Genomic DNA, 19,268 nt, shown 5'->3' on the forward strand with positions numbered 1-19,268 from the left:
TCCGGTGTGTTGGGTCCCGCTCCCTGAACGGGTCTGTGAGACCACCAAAAAAATCGGGATCAACTCCTCCGAACGATCACGCTGCACGCCATTTTGACCTCATAGTATGTATCGGTGATCTTCACACGCCAGAAAGGAACGCAAAGGCCAGACACGAAGGAAATAAATTGAATGCACGAGTTGTCGGCGAACGCAACTCTGCCAGGGTATCTAGAAATATGGACAATACCAATGCCGTCCATCAGCCAACCGACCAGATCCCGTATCCGTACACCATGAAGCCAAACCACCAGTTTTTTCCCCCCAGACCGCCGCCAAGCCTAACCGTATCATACCATCCGTGACCCTGTTTTGTCTTCCTGTCGTTATCTTGTGCTTTGACGCTGAATGAAACCGTGAGCGTCGTGCGTGCCCTACACGCGCATCGTGGAGAATCGACTGCCCCCGCGCTCAGGCGACATGGGAATCGCCATGCCAATGTCTCCGACGCTCCGCCTCCTGCTCATATCTTGCGCGGACTCCTCCTCGGGCAGGTCCATCATGGAAGACCGGAAGGCCGGTGTCGGTGCTCGTTCGTTGACGGTGGGAAGGTATCCAAAGGGGGAGAGCTCTGAGCTTTGCGTCCTCCGCTTCGGGTGAGGATGCGCTCGCACGGGGATCCTGATTTGTGCTGCCGTCGGCCAGCCTGGTAGGCCTGGGCCCGTGACGGCTGGGGAACCAAGGATACCTGGGTCGTCGGCGGGGAGGGGTGGGGGCGTCACTGACGGGGCTGCTGGTGCCATCGCAGTCGGGGGAGGATAGGGTTCGACGGGGTGGCGGTAGCGGTGCCAGAACATGATGCCGATCGTTGCTGCAACGATAACGAAGACGATGATGCCAGCGATGAGACCGGTGAGTTCGTCGGTGGACAGGCGTGAAGAGGAGGAAGACGGGGCCATTGTTGAAGCGGCGTCGGAGTCGGATTCGGAGGTTGATGTGGGAGACGAGGTGGACGTAGGCGCCGTTTCGCTGAGAGTGTTGTTGGAGGTTGAGGAAGGGGATATTACAGACGTGGCGAACGTGGAGGGAAAGATGCTCGATTCGACGCCGGAGGATGTCGTCGTGGACTGTTCTCCAGCGCTGGTAGAGGGTATCACGCTTGAGGGGTCGACGAAGACGGTGCTTGTGGTTGTGGTAGTGGCGCCAGGGGCACTCGTGCGGGTGACAATGACTGTCTGGGTGACGGTCGTAATCAAGTCTGCTTCGGCCGGTACCGTCACAGTCTCGATGACCTCGATGGTCGTAGTGGAAGGAACGGGCTCCTGACGCTCGTACAAGTGGGGTGCAGATGAAATTAGAGTTGTGGTAGAGTCGTATGAAGGGATCGAAAAAGATTCGCGCTGGCTGTGACGCAAGTGAGGCTGCTGCCCCTCCTGCCTTGCTCGTCGTGCAAGTCCACCTCGGTTCTTGACAGCAGCGAATCGAGCATCCGTGACCGTCGCAATGGCGAGCTGGAACCCAACTACAGGGTCGACGAGGTTGACAGTCTCAGTGATGGTGGCATAGACAACCTTGGTGTGGCTTCCCTCTGTGACAGTGACCGTGCGACTGACTGTCGCCGTTTCAAGAGCACCGCCCTCTTGCCTGACTTGCAACGTCCCTGAGCTTTTCGGGTTGGGTGATGGTGTGGGTGAGGTGACGGGCGCTGCACTGGCAAGTCCAGAGATGACCAGGCAGAGCGACGCAACCGAGAAAATACGCATTATTATTCTTTATCGTGTACTTGACATGCTGATGCCGTGGGGTGTATAGCTGAACCCAGAGAGAGTGGACGGGAGGGCAAGCAAAAAGAGTGAGCTGCCGAGTTCCCTAGAGCGAATGCTGCCGCAACAAAAAAGGACTGAAAAGAACGTGTAGACGAGAGAACTACCTTCCAGAGCCGGTCACCTGGATGTCAGCATGCAGGATCGCCCTCCATGATATGGCGCGCAGGACATGGCATGGCAAGGTCCCGAGGGGCAGGCGATGGTGGAGGGGCCCCTGTTCCGGCCGTGTAGGGATGACATGGGAATGGGCCTCTGTGGCGGCGCGGGATGGACCTCGCTGCGTGACCCGAGCAGCGTGCACCAGCTTGTCAATCCATAAAGGGTGGTGCGCTCAGCCTCTTGACGTCCCTTGGATCAGATCAAAAGTGGCCTTGTGGGCAAGGGAGGTCGTTGTTGGGCGATGGCTATACAAGAAGCGGGATAATGCGTCGTTCCCGATCAGGAAGTGGGCGCAAGGGCTCGTCTCGAAGATCCCTGCTCGGCACCGGAATCTGGAACGATACTGGGCACGAGGGAGGGCTGCCATGGCGCGCTTCGCATGAAGACCATGACGACAACGACGGGGTCCGCGGGATGGATGGGAGGGGAGGGGAGCTGCCATCCGAAGAATGTTCATTCTAATTGAGACGAATATATCCAATGTTCATCTGGGAGCGTTCAGTCTGGGAAATGAAGTGTGCAGAATCACCACGAGTCGGAGACCATGATGCCAAGCACAGTCGAGAGACACAAGCTGCATGAGCATCGCGAACTGCTTCCACTCTGACGGCGGGGCTGCTTCCTCGAGGCGAGTCTCAAGTCAGAGGCGACAAGGATGGCATGAGTCGAGAAGTGATGAATCGTTCCCCGGTGTGTCCGAAAGAGAAAAAAAATCATCTTCGAGCAGAGGCCCTGCTGCGAAAACGACAAACGCGCTCTGACGTGGGGAGAAGTCTGAGACGAAGACAGGAGGAGGCCGATGGAGTCGTGTCTGAGATGCCTGGGAATGGCCCATGCTGGATATGAAACACATCACGTGACTTCGTGACATAAGCGGCACGAGCCATGGGGAGGCACCACCCGGTTCAGGGATGGTCCCTTGGGACGACTCGCGGCCTATCGAACCGAACGACAACCCTTGATCGACTCAATTTACAGGATCCTTCCCCGTGAGCCCACATCATCTTAGCTCGCATGATCGTCCCATGGTAGCTTCAATGCCCACACGCTGTTCCGCCAAAGGTCATTGAGGCAAGCAATCTAGGGCGGATCCCGGCCGAGTCGTTTTCGGTTGAGACGCCATTATTGTCAACCCCGAAACAGACCAGCGATCGATCACGGGGTCGATAATCGATTGCCGGGAATGCCACGTCGATGTGAGGCCGACAGGCACCGAGCACAGCCTTTGGCATTGATGATCATGCTCCCGAGTCGTGGTCACGAGGCAACTACCAGGCCACGAAGTCATCGAAGAAGAGACATGCAGTCGTGTATTCATCAGCTCCCTGGCCTCGGCTCCCTTCAAGCCCCAAATCCCATGTCAGATCACGCCTGAGATATCGATCAAACCATACATCTTCCAACTCCAGCGCCCGCTAAGAACAAAATGTCCGAACAAAAGAACACTCAAAGGATTGTCGATTACACCTGATCACCTTGTCTCTCTTGCTCTCCGCTTGTCGGCCGATAGAGATATCTCTTGCTCTCCGCTTGTCGGCCGATAGAGATATGCCCTACCCCGGTAGACACTCGTCGGACTCGTCGGGCTTGCCGGCGCCAACGGGTCGTTGAGCCCGACCACGAGACTCTCCTCGCTCCGACTCCACCGATCACCAAGCGCCCGTGGTCTCTCGAGCCCCATCTCCAGGCACTCGGCATCGCCCTCCAGGTGCCCGCTCACCTCTGACGTTCGTCGGCTGACGTCCAGTATTGGCCTGTCGTCTCCCATTCCGAGCCGACTCCTGTTCGCCGTAGCACCGGCAGACATGCCGCCGACCATGCTCCTCAAGCTCAGCGACGTCGGCGTCCTCATGCCCACGAGCGCAACAGCCGGCATGGGCGGTCGCGGCGCCCCCTTTCTCGTCTTGGTCAACTTGTTCAGACCGCTGCCAACGCTCCCGTTGCGGCTTCGCCCCAGCTCAGGTGTCCCCGGCTCCGTCCACGGATACCCTCTGTAGCTGACGGCCGTCAGATTCTCGCTGCGCACCGCCGTCGGGGCGGCGGGCATCGCCGGCACGAGGGGCCTCATGGACCTCCGGCGCGGATCGGCCATGATCCACGGGTACATTCTCGCGAGCAGCGGTCGCAGCGTCGGCGCGCTGGCGCAGATGATGGCGAGGTCGCACTCGAGGATCGTCATGACGAAGAAGGCCAGCGCTGCCGTGGCGCCGACGAGGTCGGGGCGCCAGTCCTCCCTGACGCTGAGCATCAGCCTCACGACGCCGGCGGCGACGACGAAGATGCCGAGGTTCAGCACGATAGACAGGACGACCTTTTGCTTGGAGGGGATGTCGAGACCCGAGATGCACGGCAGGATGAGGAGCAGGAGCCAGACGTCCGTCACGGCGTGGAACGTCGCCGAGGCGATGAGTAGGTTCTGGAAGCCGAAGCAGGCCATGGGCCGCCCGAAAAAGTGGCCCGGCGATGGGTGGCATTGCAGCACGCTCATGAGCAGCATGGGCACGCCGTACAGCAGGACGAAGAGGATGGTGCACCAGACGAGTCGCCTCTCTTTTGCCCGCGAGGCAAAGACGCGGAGGTAGAACGTCAGGATCGAGAGTTTGGTCAGACACAGCGTGATCTGGTAGAAAAGAAGGCCGAGATACGTGCGCAATATGTACGGGTGCACGCCCCAGTTCTTCCCGAGGCCCTCCTGTAGGGCGGGTTCATCGGCGTGCAGGACGTCTGGTGTCTGGGCGGCGATGCTGTAGACGACACAGACGCCCGTGGAAGCGAGGAAAGAGAAGACGATGAGAGTATCGTCGACGAACCACTTGCGGAGGACGAGCAAGCGGGCGGCCAGTCGCGCGAGGATGAAAAGGGTGCAGATGCCGTGTGGGATGACCAGGCCAAGGAGGGCATTGGGAAAGCCCGTGTCCGGCATGGATGTCGCATTTGTTTCACCAGCCATGGTGATGAGTCGTGAGGTTGTACGCCTTTCTATGTGTGCCCTTTGCTCGTGTCGTGACCTCTTATCGCGAATGAGCCATGGGCTTCACATGGTTTCAGCAAGGTCCAGAGAATGCACAGCAAAAAGCTCTTGGAGCCAAGTCCCCCCCGGACGTCGACATGTATACATACTCCTCGCATGCCATCCAACCCACCAGCACTTGGTGGGGAGGGAAACCCAAACACATCGCCCCCCAGGTTTTCCTCCATCCGTCCACGTCCATCCCGCCTCTCATCCCGCCCCTCCATCAATGCCTTCACCAGCTCGCAGCCTAAAATCCCAATTGGCCCCCCAACCCACGGTTGAGATACCCCTGCACGGTACCACGGAAGCCCCCTCCCGACGTCTTCCCCTCCGGGAATAGCCCCCCTGCCACTCTCCATCGCCAGAAGCAGCATTCTTCCATCATGGTGGTCGTCGAGGCTAGTGCCACTCCACACGAAAGACGCTCCCTCTGCCTTTTCCCCACTAGACAATATCTCTTCTCCAAGCCAGAGGTCCCACGCCATCACCAGACCTCGCTCGCTTCCTCCCCCAGATCGACACGGCACTGCACCCCGCGATGCGGACAAGCGAGAAGGGTTAACAGACGCACGGAGGCTGGCGAGGCGCGCGCTGCCCCTCCCAGGACAAAGGCATCGAGGCGGTGACAGGCTTCTCTCTCTCTCTCCTCTGCCTCGGAAGGACGTCCGCACACGTCAAAATCCGGGCAGGCCACTGCCGGTATGGTCTTTGCATAACGCCCCCCCTTTCACAAAAATTCGCTCAGCCGACTCGTTCACACACTCCCCCGCGCCGCGCGCGTCTGTCTTTTGCAACCCGCATCGGCGGGAAGCGAAACCTTGTGTCGATAGACGTGGCGCCGTCACGCGGTTTCCGCTATGGACGGGGTGATCAATTGAGGGAAGGGGAGAGAAGCTGCTGTTGGTGGCGACGTGACTCTTTTGCGCAGGTCGGGCCGGGCGGCCGCGGGCGCTGGTGGATGCACGCGCTGTTGGTGGTCGAGGGGAGGATCTCTGGGGGCGGTCCCTTTTCTCTGGTAGCGAGCTCCTTTGCGTATTTGAATGCTGACCACCTCGCCCGGATTGTCATTGATTTAGCCTGAGACTGGAGTCGAGCTGCGCCTGCGCCTTGGTGCTTTGTCAGAGACGACTGAAGTCGACGATTGAGGGACGATGTCGAGCCCTTGCCAATGAACCTATTGCCAGTGGCCGAAGTTCGGTTTTCCCGAGCTGTTGGTTGTGGTCTCCTTGATTGCTGTCTCTCTGATTACTGTGCCTGTCGTTACTTGAATGCCATCTATGCAAGGGTCTCGTTCGAGGTTTCTGTCTGTGTCGAGCATTCGGATCACCAGACTATGCTGTGGACGCCAACAATGGTTCATTGTTTCATGGCGTTGGATATTCAATGGTCAACGCCCGAAAATGCATGTCATCGACCTGATGCGGTCCGGATCGCTGCTGGTCCGCTGCAAAGAGTCGTTACCCGCAAAGATCTATGCCAACGTGACCAGAAACCGCTTCTCAAAGGCACAAGGCACAATGGAGGGCGATGCCCTGGTTGACAACGTGGACATGTTATCGCAAATAGTAGGACAGAGCGCTGAAGCATGATCAAACTTAGACTACACTCATTCTTTCTAACATCGACGGCATCCGCTTTACCAAAGAGGTGAGAAGCTTTACATCATGGATAGATGCCGCGAGGCTGTCCTCCTCTATTCGCAACCATCGGGGCAGCTCTGACATTCGAGAGCCCAAGGCCCCCCTGGAACCAGTCACGTATCGGAGAAGCTGCAGTTTCTTTCCCCTTTGGAGACCCTGAAACATGAAGATCTCCGTCTGGCAACGCAGAAGACGAAAATAGCAAAATGGCTTCGAATCGATGACAGTGATGATCTAGGCACTACTGCGAGGGTGAAAAGCTACATACGGAGAAAAAGCAAGCAGAGAGGCTTTCATGACTGGAGACGCAAATCCGGTCGGCACCGCTTCATGCGAGGCATTGCAACGTGCAACATATTCGCGTGGAACCACCCGGCTCGACCGCTATCCACATCAACCTCTCCAGACGCAGTCCCTCCATCACATTGCTTGTGAGGGTCTGCATAGATCTCCCTTCAGCAACATCTCTGAGCCGTGTCCGGGCCCTCCCTGATGTAAGACGACGGGCAACGCCGAGGACCCCGGAACCACAGACATATTTCTTGGCGAGACGACTGGTCCCACCCCTGCTCAGCGATCAGCATCACAGCCAACGCATCTACCCCAAAGTTTGGAACCGAGCCTTTACACGAGACGCGCAACACTCAAGGCGGACTCGTTTTCTGGTTACCCCTGAAAGTATGTCCAAAAGGATGCCATCCTCATTGCAGCTCTTGACGGCACTACCCAGCCTTTTTTAACCCCTGATGATGGCATGACCATTTACCCACACCGACCATACAACCACAGAAGATGCAAAGTCTAGACCTTTCGCCTTACAAGCCCCCTCCAGAAGTCAAAGCTGTTTTCGTCGCTTTGCAAGGCCCACGTCCGCCCGGTCTCCCGTCCCGTAACCCCATCAACCTCGACGGCTTTCAACATGCCCCAATCCTTTGTGATGCCAACCACTTTGGCCCGGACACCCTCTTCCTCGAGCGTCACCAGTTGCCCGGAGTGTAGCCAGTGCTTATAGTAGCGGTTCTCCAGGTTCGAGTCAAATCCGTTGCGGATCCAATGAGAGTGCAACGATTCCAGCCGAGTGAGAACTCGCGCGAGGAGCTTCTCGAGCCGGAAAGGGGCAAGATTCGATGGAAGAAGAGCATTGAGAGATGTAGTGGGCCGAGCATTCGTCGCGTTGATGCCGATGCCTAACACGAGAGTGTACGCACCGCCCGTGTAGGAGCATGTAGACAATATTCCGCCAATCTTGACATAGGAAGGATTTGAAGCCGAGGATTTAGGATCGCGCGCGTCTGGATACGGTTAGTAACTGAGGGCAAACATATTCAGGGGCAGACGCACATATGTCATTGGGCCATTTGAGCTTGACAGGTACATCGTCGTAACCCAAGTCATACGATTTGATGGCCTCGACTATGGCAACAGCAGTAAGGTACTGGAGAAAGACGATTGGTCGGGACCCGAGGAGGTGCGCAGGGTGATTGATCACTGTCGAGAATACGAGGGTGCCGGCTGGACAAACCCAAACGTTGGAACCACGGCCGCGCGCTGCAACTTGCGTCGCGGCAGTCAGGGTGAAGCCAGTGGGTAGCTTTGACAAAAGTTTCGGGTTCCTGAAAAGTCAGTTTGGAGACATTTATCCGCGAATGGGGGTCACGCACTTGTCCATGATGGTGTTGGTGCTCGTCGTAGCATCTGCGTACATTAGAGTGTTGCCCCACTCAGACGCATGTTCCTCAATCTGCTGGTAGGCCTTGAGGCACCCGTAGTAGAAGCTATGCTGGAACGCAGGGGTAACCTCGTCTGAGGGCCAGGCGCGCTCGTGTGGCACGATCTCCTTGATGACGTCGCTATAGTCGATGTATCGTCCATCGGCGGAGAGTTTTCCCTTCGCGGGATCGTCCGGGTCGGGAAGGGACTCTGCGAGGGTTTTCATCGACCACTTGCCATCCCGATCGATATGGAATGTGTCGGCCTCGTCGCGGATGTACTCCTCGTTCCCTTCAAGTGTAATAACATCACCGAGAGCGTGGATCAGCTCCTCGACCTCCTTGTGGTTGACGGAGGTCAGGTGCATGGCTGTGAGTGACGGGATATCGGCATCTTCATCGTTGACTTCGAGTCCAAGCTTCCGGAGGCACGCCTTGATGAAAGCTGAGCGCGGCAAGTCGTCCTGTGTGAGAGTCTCTATGAGCTGATCGTATCGAGGGTTACTGGGGATGCGATGGAGGTTGGTGGCAGCAAACCTGACCGGGTCAGCATAGTACCACCCACACGGGATGGGAAAACAGCCTACTCGGGATGCGGTCCCGTGAGGACAACGCCGCCATCGCCAACCTTGCAATACACAACAGCCGCCTGGCCGTCGCCGCCTTTCACGTCAATATCACCGGTGTAGCTCGCCAACACCTCGACCCCCTTGTCCTTGAGCTTGGCAGCATCAACAAAGACACCCCCACCATTGTAATAGGACTTTGTCCTCTTCGGCGCACCCATGGCTTCGGTGAAGGCCCCTTCCTCGACGGAGATCTCGACCGCCTGTGCCCCATCTTCGGAGTGGTACCGAAACCCCGCAAAGGCACCGCCTCTGCACGTTCCGGGGAAGAACCCGAGCTCTCGCCTCCCAACGACCTCCATCCCCTTCTCGCTGCTGCCGACCTCGAACTCGCATCGCGAAGAGCCAAAATAGCCCCCGGCGCAGAAGCCCAGGAAACGTCCGCCTCGGCGCACAAAGTCAGTGATGCGGCGGTTCCCGGCGCCGTCGAGCACGCGACAGTAGCCGAGATCGCCTCCGCCAGGGAGCACGAGAAGTGCGCAGGTCTGAGCCCAAGGCTCCTTAAGGAGAGCAGACTCGGTCAGGGGCGTGACGGCGTAATTTGGGTGCAGCAGGCGGCGCAGTGTCATGAGCGCATGACGCACACACTCGGCGGTGGTGCCGGTACCTGAATGTGTGTCAGTGGGGCCAGGAGTGAAGGGGCACAACGGCGGGGCAAGCAGGGGGTGTGTAGACCTGTGTACACAAGCACATTGAGCTTGCGGGAGGACATCTTGAGCTGCCCGCGGCCGGTGCGGAGAGGACGTTGTGTGGTATGCTGGTGTGTCGCGAGGAGAAAGTGGTGTTGAAGCTCGTCTCAACAGAAATGAGTCTCAAGTGCGTTGCTGCGACACCGGGCAAGTGACCCCCGATAGTACCTGCCCGTGCGAGAAGAAACGCCGGCACCAGCGGATTGCGGGGCCTCTCACGTTGTCGCTGCCACGTTCAACCTCGACTCTACAACTCGCACAGCAGCTCACACGACATACCCGCAAACGATTCAGCAGTCACCATGTCCAAGCAAGAGAGCAATGCCGCCAAGAGCGCAGCCCCGGATGATGATGAACCTGATGAATGGTGGGTATGCCTCGGCTGGCGCTGATGCCGATGCTGACCGAGCTGCAGGGACAAGCGCATCTTCAGCACAGGCTGTGCGGGTGGGTTGTCTCGAGACCTTGGCGCGCCTCACCCGCTGACCGTAGCAGACGAGAACATGAAACTGACGGATTGCTATTTCGAGAAGAAGGATTGGAGGAAGTGTACAGAAGAGGTACGTTTTTCTTTGACTTGCCGGGAGAAGGCCGACGGTGGGCTGACACGAGTAGATGGCCACATTCAAGAAATGCTGGAAGCTGCAAGGCAACGACCAACGGACGAGCTCAAAGGATGCTTGAGGCGAGCGCAGAGGTCTCTGCAGAGTACGATTGTGTAGGATTGTGTACGATAGGATTACCGTGGAATTCGCCGCTCTCAAGGTTTCGAGATCATCATGTTCGAAGGATAACCATGTACAGTTTCAATACAGTCTGTGAACTGTCTCGAACACAGTACAGAAGGCCCAAGCTCCCAGTCCATTTTGACGACGAACGCGACAGACGTGAAGGCATCATCATCGCTACCACTTAGCCTCCCCCATTCGGTTTGTGGGCTGAACAACACTGCCCCGACACAACTACCGCCTTGCTCAACACGCAACCATGGCTTCAAGATCTCTTGCTCGCCCGCTTCTCCGCGCTGCGAAACGCACCCAAGCAGCCCGCTTCTCCACCTCACCGTCTCTCCTCGCCGCATCGCCATCACCCGCCCGCTACGTCTCCCAGGCGGCAAAACCAGCACCCGCACGGTCAGCAGCCGCCGCCGCCGCCAAAACACCCACATCCCCAGCAGCGCCTACCTCAACAGCACCTGCCACGCAGACCGCATCACCAGCACCAGCTCCCACCTCAGCACACCCACCACCGCCACCGCCGTCCTCCATCCCCACCATCGACTGGTCGACCTCGTACCACGGCCTCTCGACGACGGCCTTCACCCCCGAAGTCGCCGCCCACCTCACGACGCCCATAAGCCCCGCCGACATCGAAGTCAAGCCCGACGGCATCATCTACCTCCCCGAGATCAAGTACCGGCGCATCCTCAACGCGGCCCTCGGCCCCGCGGGCTGGGGCCTCGTGCCGCGCGGGCCCCCCGTCGTCGCCGACCGCACCGTCACGCGCGAGTACGCCCTCGTGGCGCAGGGCCGCTTCATCGCCCAGGCCCAGGGCGAGAACCAGTTCTTCGCGGCCGAGGCCCTGCCGGCCGCCGTCGAGGGGTGCAAGAGCAACGCGCTGATGCGCTGCTGCAAGGACATTGGCGTCGCGTCCGAGCTGTGGGATCCCGTCTTCATCCGCGCCTTCCAGAAGCAGCATGCCGAGCAGGTCTGGGTCGAGCATGTCGTGACGAAGAAGAAGAAGCAGCTCTGGGTGAAGAAGGGGTTGAGCGTCGGGTACCCGTACAAGAAGACCTAAAGACGGATTGCCTTTGGGGGGGGGGGATGGCTGCGGGGTCATAGAGTTGGGTAGAGATGGCCGGGAATGTAATATAGATGTAGAACCACTCTAGAACATGGGACGTGGCGACCACTGTACCATATCTACAATCAACAAGCATGGAATAGGATACCCTGTAGACTCCCTTCTAGGATCTATCGTTCCAGAGACTGTCAAGTTGACCCTTCAAAGTCATAAACCCGAACGCCGGAATAAAAGAATGTGCAAAAGGAGACCACCGTCGGTCAGTTTGACCTAGCGATCGCGGTCATAGCCCGAGCTCCGTCCGTGGTCGTCCCGTCCGTACTGCAAATCCCTCTCGTCCCGCTCCTTGGCCGCCGACCAGCCCCAGGGCATCCACGACCCCGTGCTTCCCGTGCCGCTCTGTCCGCCCTGCACGCCAGGTCCGGGCCTTACGCGCCCCTCGTCCTCGCCACCGCTCTCGGCATCGATGGTCTCAAACTCAGACTCGCTCCGGTTGCGGCTCCACTCGCCAAACCCGTGGCTCCCACTTCCGCCGCCGCCGCTGTGCCGGCTCCCCCTGCTCACGGGCCTCTCGCGCGCGTAGCCCTCGCCGTCGAGGCTGATGCTGCCGGGGCGTAGGTAATCCTCTGCGTTGCGCGCGCGCAGCGTCTCCTCACGCTGCAGCGTCTGGGCCTCGCGGTCGAGCCCGTCGAGGACGACGTTGAGGCGCTCGCGCTGGGCGGCGATGAAGGACATCTTCTCTGTCGCGCCCGTCAGGTTGGAGGGGATCAGACCGCCCCAGCCGCCGCCGCCACCACCACGGTGTGCGTCTGCGCCGGACCCAGCACCAGAACCGGAGCCGGGGCTCGTGGCCGATCGGGTGGCGGCAGAGACGGCGCCAGCGAGGAGGCTGTAAAAGTCGCCGCCGGTGCTGCCGGAGGAGGAGGAGGGCTGCGGCGGCGGCGCCCAGCGGGCGTTCGGGACGCTAAACCGGGCGAGGAGAGACTGGGTGTAGGACTGCGGGGCGTAGGAGGCGGCACGCGGGGACTCGGGCTCGGGGGGGCTTGGGGGCAGGCCAAACACGTTGGTCTTGATGAACTCAATGGCTTGCTTGATATAGGAAATGCCGGCGGCCTTGGCGCGATCGTGGAGGTCGGCGATAAAGGCCTCGATCTGGGTCTCGTTGTCTTCGAGGAACGGGTGGACGTACGTCTCGTACAGCAGGCGGGCACCCTGGGTCTGGGGCAGGACGAGGTAGAGGAGGAAGAAGAGGCGCAGGTAGGCGTAGAAGGGGATCCAGCCGAGGAACCACTCTGTCCAGGATTCAACGAGGAGGACGCAGGCGAGGACGACCCAGTACATCAGCCATGGTGTGAGCTGGGCAGGGTCGGAGGTCTTGAGGGCCTTGTAGGAAGCGAAGAGAGGGAAGAGGAAGGAGGCGACGGAGCTGTGAGGCTGGTCAGGATCTTCGTCGTTCTCGCACAAGTGTCGTGCGTCATCGCTGCGGGGGAAAGGAAGTCACTGACGAGAGGAGGTGCGCAAAAATGTCAAACATGATGGCCGTCTATGTTTTGCGCAGAACAGGCAGCGCGGATATCTGATTGTGGTTGGTCGTCGGGATGTGTTCGATCGGAGGAGGTTGGTCGCAGGTGGAGGGGGGTAGCTTCGCTATGTGAGGATTCGTTCGTTTACTGTACTGATGATGGAATTGGAGGATGTACGGCAGTAGGAGAAGGGGAAAAGGGCGGTGTCTCTCTGCTCGCTCGGTCGCAGGCCAAGGAGTCGGCAAGTCATGAACCAGCCGGGCGCATCGGTAGCCGTCACTAGGTGGTCCAAGGTTGGGGTCGAGCGAAAGGTGCCCCCCTCGGTGCGAGGAGCGAGAGCCTCGAAAGATCCGGGTCAGGCTGGTCTGGTGGGGAGCTGGCCAGTCAGCCCTGTGTGTCCTGGCACTGTCAGCTTTGGGTGGTCGAGGTGGGGTTTTGGCGTGGGCACGCGGGCGAGGCAGGTGAAGGCTGAAGGCTAAGGTGAAGCTGCTGTTTGCGGGCGAGGGGCGCTAACGACGCAGGGACTACTACGTCATGGGGTGTCTGTCTGCCTTTGCCTGGAGATGGGAAGAACGCCGTTTTGACAACCACGTTCATACGCACCATGCGTGTTTTATGGCTTTTGCAGAGGACACATCGACTCCTATATTTGATATGAAACCACGCTGTCTTTTCCTTGAGGGTTATTCCTCCCGGTTATTTGTCGTCGTTTTCAATAGTCGACCGGCACTCTGTCTTCATGATCCGCTACGCCACCCCAAGTCACACGCGCCCACCCAGCCAGCAAGCACGACCTCGATGCGTTCCAAGAGAATCTCGCCAGGCTTACTGCAGAATCTTTGACTTGAGATAGCCTTAGAATGAAAATGAAACGCTACTGACAAGACTCACAGAGAGAAAGGCTGATGCGGATACAACCTCACAAGCGAGATTTTCCCATGTCGAGTCGCCTGTCGGGGCTGGGCTGGAACTGCTGCAAGAAAGCCAAAGAGATCTGGAAGGCTGAGCCATGCAGGAGCTTGCTGCAACAGTGTCGAGCAGTTGAAATGAGGCTTTGTATACTTCGAATATGAGCCAAGAGTGAACACTCGGTTGGCTGCGGGCCTCGTCGGGTTGGCCAGCGCAGCCATCCAACACTTCAAATTCCTTCCGTTCAGACCAACTGCAGATGGGCTCATGGATCACGCGCTGAGATGAATACAATGTAGGCCTCCCAACTTTGTCCGCCTTGAGTTCAAGCACTCGAGTCACCTCATGGTTGGATTCTGCTGCATTGCCCCAACGGCCAACAATGCAGCCACTAGGCTATTATCAACGACATGACGCTCTCCCAGCGCTTAAATGGAGGAAAGGAATTGCCCTGGAATATATTGTTCGTAATGCCTTCTTTTTGGGGCTTACAACAATCGCAACATATATATGGTAGGTCGCAAGACATGTGTAATAGTAGCGAAAATTCAAAGTGCACATTGACTTCACTATTCATACCCCACTCCTTCGACTTTCTCAAGAAGAGCATCTTGCACCATCGCCATGACCGACTGCGAAGTGTGTGGACGTGGATTCTGCAATTCCGACCGTCTCAAGCAGCACGTCACCGATTCTATCCCTCACTCTCCGGATCACTTGGCACTATGCTGTCTTCGCTGCACCAGCAAAACCTTCACGACAAAACTCGCAAGACAGCAGCATCTCCTCAGCTCGCCCAAGCATCGCGTCTGCAAGCTCTGTCCCGAACACTGGGACTTTGAAACCAAAAAGCAACTGAAACACCACTTCAAGCTTGAACATCCCGGCCAATCGGTAGGCAACGCGCAACTGGAAGCCAATGGCCTCATCGAGGTGACGGACTTCCGAACACCCCGGGACGCCACGAACGAGGCAACCAGGGGCACGCCTCCTGAGCCGCATGTCCAGGGGCACCTCGAGAGTGAAAGTGCAGCTATGACCCCGCTGGACCGGTTCTTCCTGTCCTACGCGGCCTTCCGCTATGACGCGACTCTGCCGCCTACCGCGTCCTTTGAAGCCCTCATCCGACACTGTCGCTGGAAGAGGGGGACTGACGAGCTCAGAGATGCGCGGGCCGAGTACCAGCGAGCCCTTCGTCAGGAAGTGGACGTCTGGTTCGGTCGGGAAGATGACATTGGTGCCTGGCACACGCTGTGCCGGGCCGTGGGAATCCGCAGACCTCCTCCCACCATCGAAGAGTGCACGCAGGTACGTACACCGCCGAAATCTAGGTTCTGAAGAAAGCTGAAAGTGCTAACGCGAACGATAAAGATTCTCCGGAATACCCATGTCAACATTGTCGACCTCATCGAGTGGGGTCGCAACCGCGCCGTGGGCTCGGTCCAGGTCTTCCAGACACGGGATGATCTGGTCGAGTATTCGCGGGAGCACGCCAAGATCTTCCCCGTCAAAGAGGTTCAGGCCAACGGCGAGACCAATGTTGTCCTCCGACATCTGCTTCGACGGTTCAGGACGCGGCATTCTGGGGTTGCAAGGGCCCAATTGTGAGGCGGTCGTCAAAAGGAGGGGAAAGGGGAGGCTACTGGACAACTAGCTGGCCACGTCGATCTTTCGTGATCAGGGCGGCGAGAATGGGAGCGATTGGTGCCTCTGGACGAGCAACAGCCCAATAAAAAAGCTTTGACCGCCTCGCGCTCCCCCGATCGAGCCTCATGCTGCCTTCCTTGATGCCCATCGTTGTTGCCTGCCCTGCGCGAATGTGCCGTTGTACCTTAAGCTTCGTCTTAGTCATCGAGGGAGCGTCATCAACCCCGCGCCACCCCCCTTCCGGCGAGCGGCAGCTTGGAACAAGCTCTTCCAGCGTCCCAGAGAGAGCTCCTGAGCTTCTCAGTATCATTCCAACATGGGCGGCGCAAGTATCTCGTCCTCATCCCAAAAGCAGAGGCCAATGGTCATTGACAGCAGCAGTTCCAAGCACGGCATGGACAAGTACAAATTCCCATCCGATCCGGTTGCTCATAAGGCATCCACGATCACCGGGTCCAATTATCGCTTCACTGTCATCAAGCCTTCAGTTCTCAGGTACGAATGGTCTCCCGACGGAACCTTTGAAGACCGTGCCTCTACCTTTGCCATCAATCGCAAATTTGACAAGCCCGACTACTCCGTCAAGGAAACGGAAGACCAGCTCGAGATTGTCACGCCATCTCTGCATCTGAGCTATGACAAGAAACGCTTCTCACCCAACGGCTTTCTTGTCACGTTCATCAACAAGGCCACTCTTTGGGGGTCGGAATGGCGCTATGGCGGGGAACATGACGGAGGCAACCTGGGCGGCACAGCCCGCACGCTCGACGGCGTCAACGGCCGCTGTGACATGGGCAATGGCATACTCTCCCGCTCCGGTTTTGCCAACCTGGATGACAGCGAGTCGATGCTTTTTGACGGCGAAGGATTCGTCGCACCACGCAAGTCTGGAGATCGCATCGACGGCTATCTCTTCAGCTACGGCCAGGACTACAAGAGTGCCATGCGCGACTACCACGACATCTCGGGCAAACAACCCCTTGTTCCGCGCTGGGCGCTCGGCAACTGGTGGAGCCGATACCACGCTTACAATGACCAAGAGTATCTCGATCTCATGAACAAATTCGAGGACCAGAAGATCCCGCTGTCTACCGCCGTCATTGACATGGACTGGCACCTCGTTCACGAAGAACAAGTTACGCACACTGGCTGGACAGGCTACACGTGGAATAAAAGCCTGTTCCCTGACCATGTGGCTTTCTGCAAGGATCTCCACGAACGCCACCTCAAGATCACCCTGAACGACCACCCGCATGCTGGTGTCCACCATTTTGAGGACTTGTATGAAAAGGTAGCCAAAGCCATGGGCTACGACACATCCGACAATGCCCCGATTCTTTTTACACCAACCGACCCCAACTTTATGCATGCCTTTTTGAACGTCCTCCACCGGAGCCTCGAAGAGGATGGCTGCGACTTTTGGTGGATCGATTGGCAGCAGGGGCCCTACTCCCGGATACCTGGCCTTGACCCCCTGTGGCTGCTGAATCACTTCCAGTACCTTGACGACTCCATCCAACGCAACGGATCGGGTGCCATCATTTTCTCCCGCTACGGTGGTCCAGGCAGCCACAGGTATCCCGTTGGATTTTCTGGAGACAGCATTTCGACCTGGGAGTCCCTTGCCTTCCAGCCTGAATTCACAGCCACAGCCTCCAATGTTGGCTACGGCTGGTGGAGCCACGATATCGGCGGCCATGTCGCTGGCTCTCGCGACGATGAGCTGGCCACACGCTGGACTCAGTATGGAGTTTTCTCGCCCATAATGAGGCTCCACTCATCTAACAGTGAGTGGATGGGCAAAGAGCCCTGGGGGTATCGCGAAGAGTATGCGGCGATCCTCCGACACTTTATGCGACTCAGACACCGCCTCGTACCCTACATATACACAATGAACGTCAATGCCGCAGCGTCTGACGAGCCGTTGGTTCAGCCGCTATACTGGAGCCACCCCGGTCGGGGAATTGCATATGACCTGCGGAATCAATATACCTTTGGCTCAAACTTGGTCGTTAGACCAGTCACAGGCCGCAGAGATACCCGCACCAACCTCGCTTCAGAGAAGGTCTGGGTACCGCCCGGCCGCCACGTTGACATTTTCAACGGCTACGTGTACGACGGCGACCGTGAAATCAACATGTACAGGCCCCTCCAGTCGTTCCCTGCCCTTGCCCGCGAAGGTGCCATTATCCCTCTGGATAAGGCGCTCGAGCCGAAGAACGGCTGCTTCAACCCCGCGGGCTATGAGGTCCTTGTTGTCGTCGGTCAGGACGGCGAGTTCACCATTATCGAGGATCCCAAGGACGACAGCGCCGAGTCTAGCAAGTCGACAGAGGCAACGGAGGAGCGCCACATCAAAATTGGGTGGGACCAAAAGCGCGGCCATCTCAAGACAACCTCCAAGGGCAAACAGTGGAAGTTCAACTTTCTCTCTGTGCGAACCATCTCGCCGACCCTCTCGGTCCTCGTCGACGGCCTGGAGACGCCCGACGTGGTTGTCACGACGCAAACCCACGCCGCATCCTCGCACACGCCGTACAGCATGACTGTTGAGTTGCCGAAGCTGCCGAACGCGGACTGTACTATCGTGGTGGACCTCGGCGCTGATCCGCAGCTGGGCGTAATTGACCGCAACAATCAGATTCACGCGATGCTCCAGGATGCGCAGATTGACTATGGAACGAAGGATCGGATCTGGTCCATTGTCAGGTCGTCTGAGCCGGCGTCGACGAAGGTTGGGAAACTTATGACGTTGAATCTCGAAGGGAATGTGATGGGACCAGTGCTGGAAATACTGTTCGCGGATAGTCGAGAGGCCTGATTGGGGTGGGCTTGTGTGATATGTATTGTTTGAGATTCTTGAATGCTTCGTATAAGGAAGGCAGAACATGAAAGTACTGTAGCTGGCCCACGTCCCCTCTAGTCTGGTAATCATTCCTGTCATGCGGTATTGTATAGTTTGGTCTCTTTTCGGTGCCGGAATGAGCAGGTCGAAGAGGCCTCATGCAGATGATATTCGCAATCAATGGTTAGGTGGGGGGTAGGAATACATCTCAATTCCGGCCTTCTGCAGCCTTTGAACTCACTTCAATGCTACGACTATCAAAAGGGCTCTAGTTGGGTCTAGATGAGGAAGTCGATACTTATACCAAGCAAACACACCGTTGGGACCCTCAAGCAAAGCTCGAACTCATAGATTAGATAGCTATGCCCCCCCAATATCAACGACTGTCAGATGGCGCCTGTGGAGCCACGGAGCATATGGGCTTGTTAGGGGCTAAGAACTACGAGTATGTGGGGTAAGGACTGCGGAGGGCCAGAATTCGGATGTATCGCAGCCCTATACCTATTCTATTACCTCCGGACTAAGTACAGGAGCCCTATTCACTCTGCCCAATCCACATTCTCACAGAGACCGTTATGAATTACACCTTTGGAAATGAAAACCAAGATCAAGATTGGATGAGCCACTACAGACTGTCCTATAACTTTATACAGAGCATGATCGCAAAGATTGCTGGCTTAGGCGTACTCTATATCAACTTGCGACCCGTCCCCCTCCCTATTCCACATTCCCCATTCCATTGAAGATGAAACATGTCAATCTTATTTTACTTTGATGCAGTCATCATTACAAAGTCGACCATACGCTGTGCCCAGATGTCATGCTATTAGTTCCGGTTGCTTAGTACTTTGATTAGCACAGAAGCTTTGCATACACTCATGAGACATCCAGGCTCTTCAC

At 57.6% G+C, this 19,268-nt stretch overlaps 8 protein-coding genes across 8 annotated transcripts; 4 read left to right on the forward strand and 4 right to left on the reverse strand.

Annotated features, from left to right (window-relative positions):
• Positions 1-413: 413 nt before the first annotated feature.
• On the reverse strand, positions 414-1,742 carry D7B24_000428 (uncharacterized protein; the record flags this gene model as incomplete). Its single annotated transcript, XM_028634685.1, has 1 exon — positions 414-1,742. One exon carries the CDS (start codon positions 1,740-1,742, stop codon positions 414-416), a length of 1,329 nt encoding a protein of 442 aa, XP_028492613.1.
• A 1,693-nt stretch (positions 1,743-3,435) lies between these two features.
• D7B24_000429 (uncharacterized protein) lies at positions 3,436-4,914 on the reverse strand (the record flags this gene model as incomplete). Its single annotated transcript, XM_028634686.1, has 1 exon — positions 3,436-4,914. One exon carries the CDS (start codon positions 4,912-4,914, stop codon positions 3,436-3,438), a length of 1,479 nt encoding a protein of 492 aa, XP_028492614.1.
• A 2,504-nt stretch (positions 4,915-7,418) lies between these two features.
• On the reverse strand, positions 7,419-9,664 carry BPL1 (biotin holocarboxylase synthetase; the record flags this gene model as incomplete). The annotated part of the gene is made up of 5 exons (XM_028634687.1): positions 7,419-7,909; positions 7,959-8,230; positions 8,279-8,863; positions 8,914-9,559; positions 9,628-9,664. The coding sequence occupies 5 exons, from the start codon at positions 9,662-9,664 to the stop codon at positions 7,419-7,421; spliced, it is 2,031 nt and encodes a 676-aa protein (XP_028492615.1).
• A 279-nt stretch (positions 9,665-9,943) lies between these two features.
• D7B24_000431 (uncharacterized protein) lies at positions 9,944-10,363 on the forward strand (the record flags this gene model as incomplete). Its single annotated transcript, XM_028634688.1, has 2 exons — positions 9,944-10,008; positions 10,057-10,363. The coding sequence occupies 2 exons, from the start codon at positions 9,944-9,946 to the stop codon at positions 10,361-10,363; spliced, it is 372 nt and encodes a 123-aa protein (XP_028492616.1).
• Positions 10,364-10,628: 265 nt separating this feature from the next.
• On the forward strand, positions 10,629-11,438 carry D7B24_000432 (uncharacterized protein; the record flags this gene model as incomplete). Its single annotated transcript, XM_028634689.1, has 1 exon — positions 10,629-11,438. The coding sequence occupies one exon, from the start codon at positions 10,629-10,631 to the stop codon at positions 11,436-11,438; it is 810 nt and encodes a 269-aa protein (XP_028492617.1).
• Positions 11,439-11,714: 276 nt separating this feature from the next.
• D7B24_000433 (uncharacterized protein) lies at positions 11,715-12,978 on the reverse strand (the record flags this gene model as incomplete). Its single annotated transcript, XM_028634690.1, has 2 exons — positions 11,715-12,870; positions 12,950-12,978. 2 exons carry the CDS (start codon positions 12,976-12,978, stop codon positions 11,715-11,717), a joined length of 1,185 nt encoding a protein of 394 aa, XP_028492618.1.
• A 1,522-nt stretch (positions 12,979-14,500) lies between these two features.
• D7B24_000434 (uncharacterized protein) lies at positions 14,501-15,609 on the forward strand (the record flags this gene model as incomplete). Its single annotated transcript, XM_028634691.1, has 3 exons — positions 14,501-15,184; positions 15,248-15,480; positions 15,558-15,609. 3 exons carry the CDS (start codon positions 14,501-14,503, stop codon positions 15,607-15,609), a joined length of 969 nt encoding a protein of 322 aa, XP_028492619.1.
• A 230-nt stretch (positions 15,610-15,839) lies between these two features.
• Positions 15,840-18,344, forward strand: D7B24_000435 (uncharacterized protein; the record flags this gene model as incomplete). Its single annotated transcript, XM_028634692.1, has 1 exon — positions 15,840-18,344. One exon carries the CDS (start codon positions 15,840-15,842, stop codon positions 18,342-18,344), a length of 2,505 nt encoding a protein of 834 aa, XP_028492620.1.
• Positions 18,345-19,268: the final 924 nt, after the last annotated feature.

The sequence above is a fragment of the Verticillium nonalfalfae genome (genome assembly GCF_003724135.2).
Source record: "Verticillium nonalfalfae strain VnAa140/NRRL 66861 chromosome Unknown scaffold_103, whole genome shotgun sequence".
In the NCBI taxonomy this organism is placed as follows: Eukaryota; Fungi; Ascomycota; class Sordariomycetes; order Glomerellales; family Plectosphaerellaceae; genus Verticillium; species Verticillium nonalfalfae.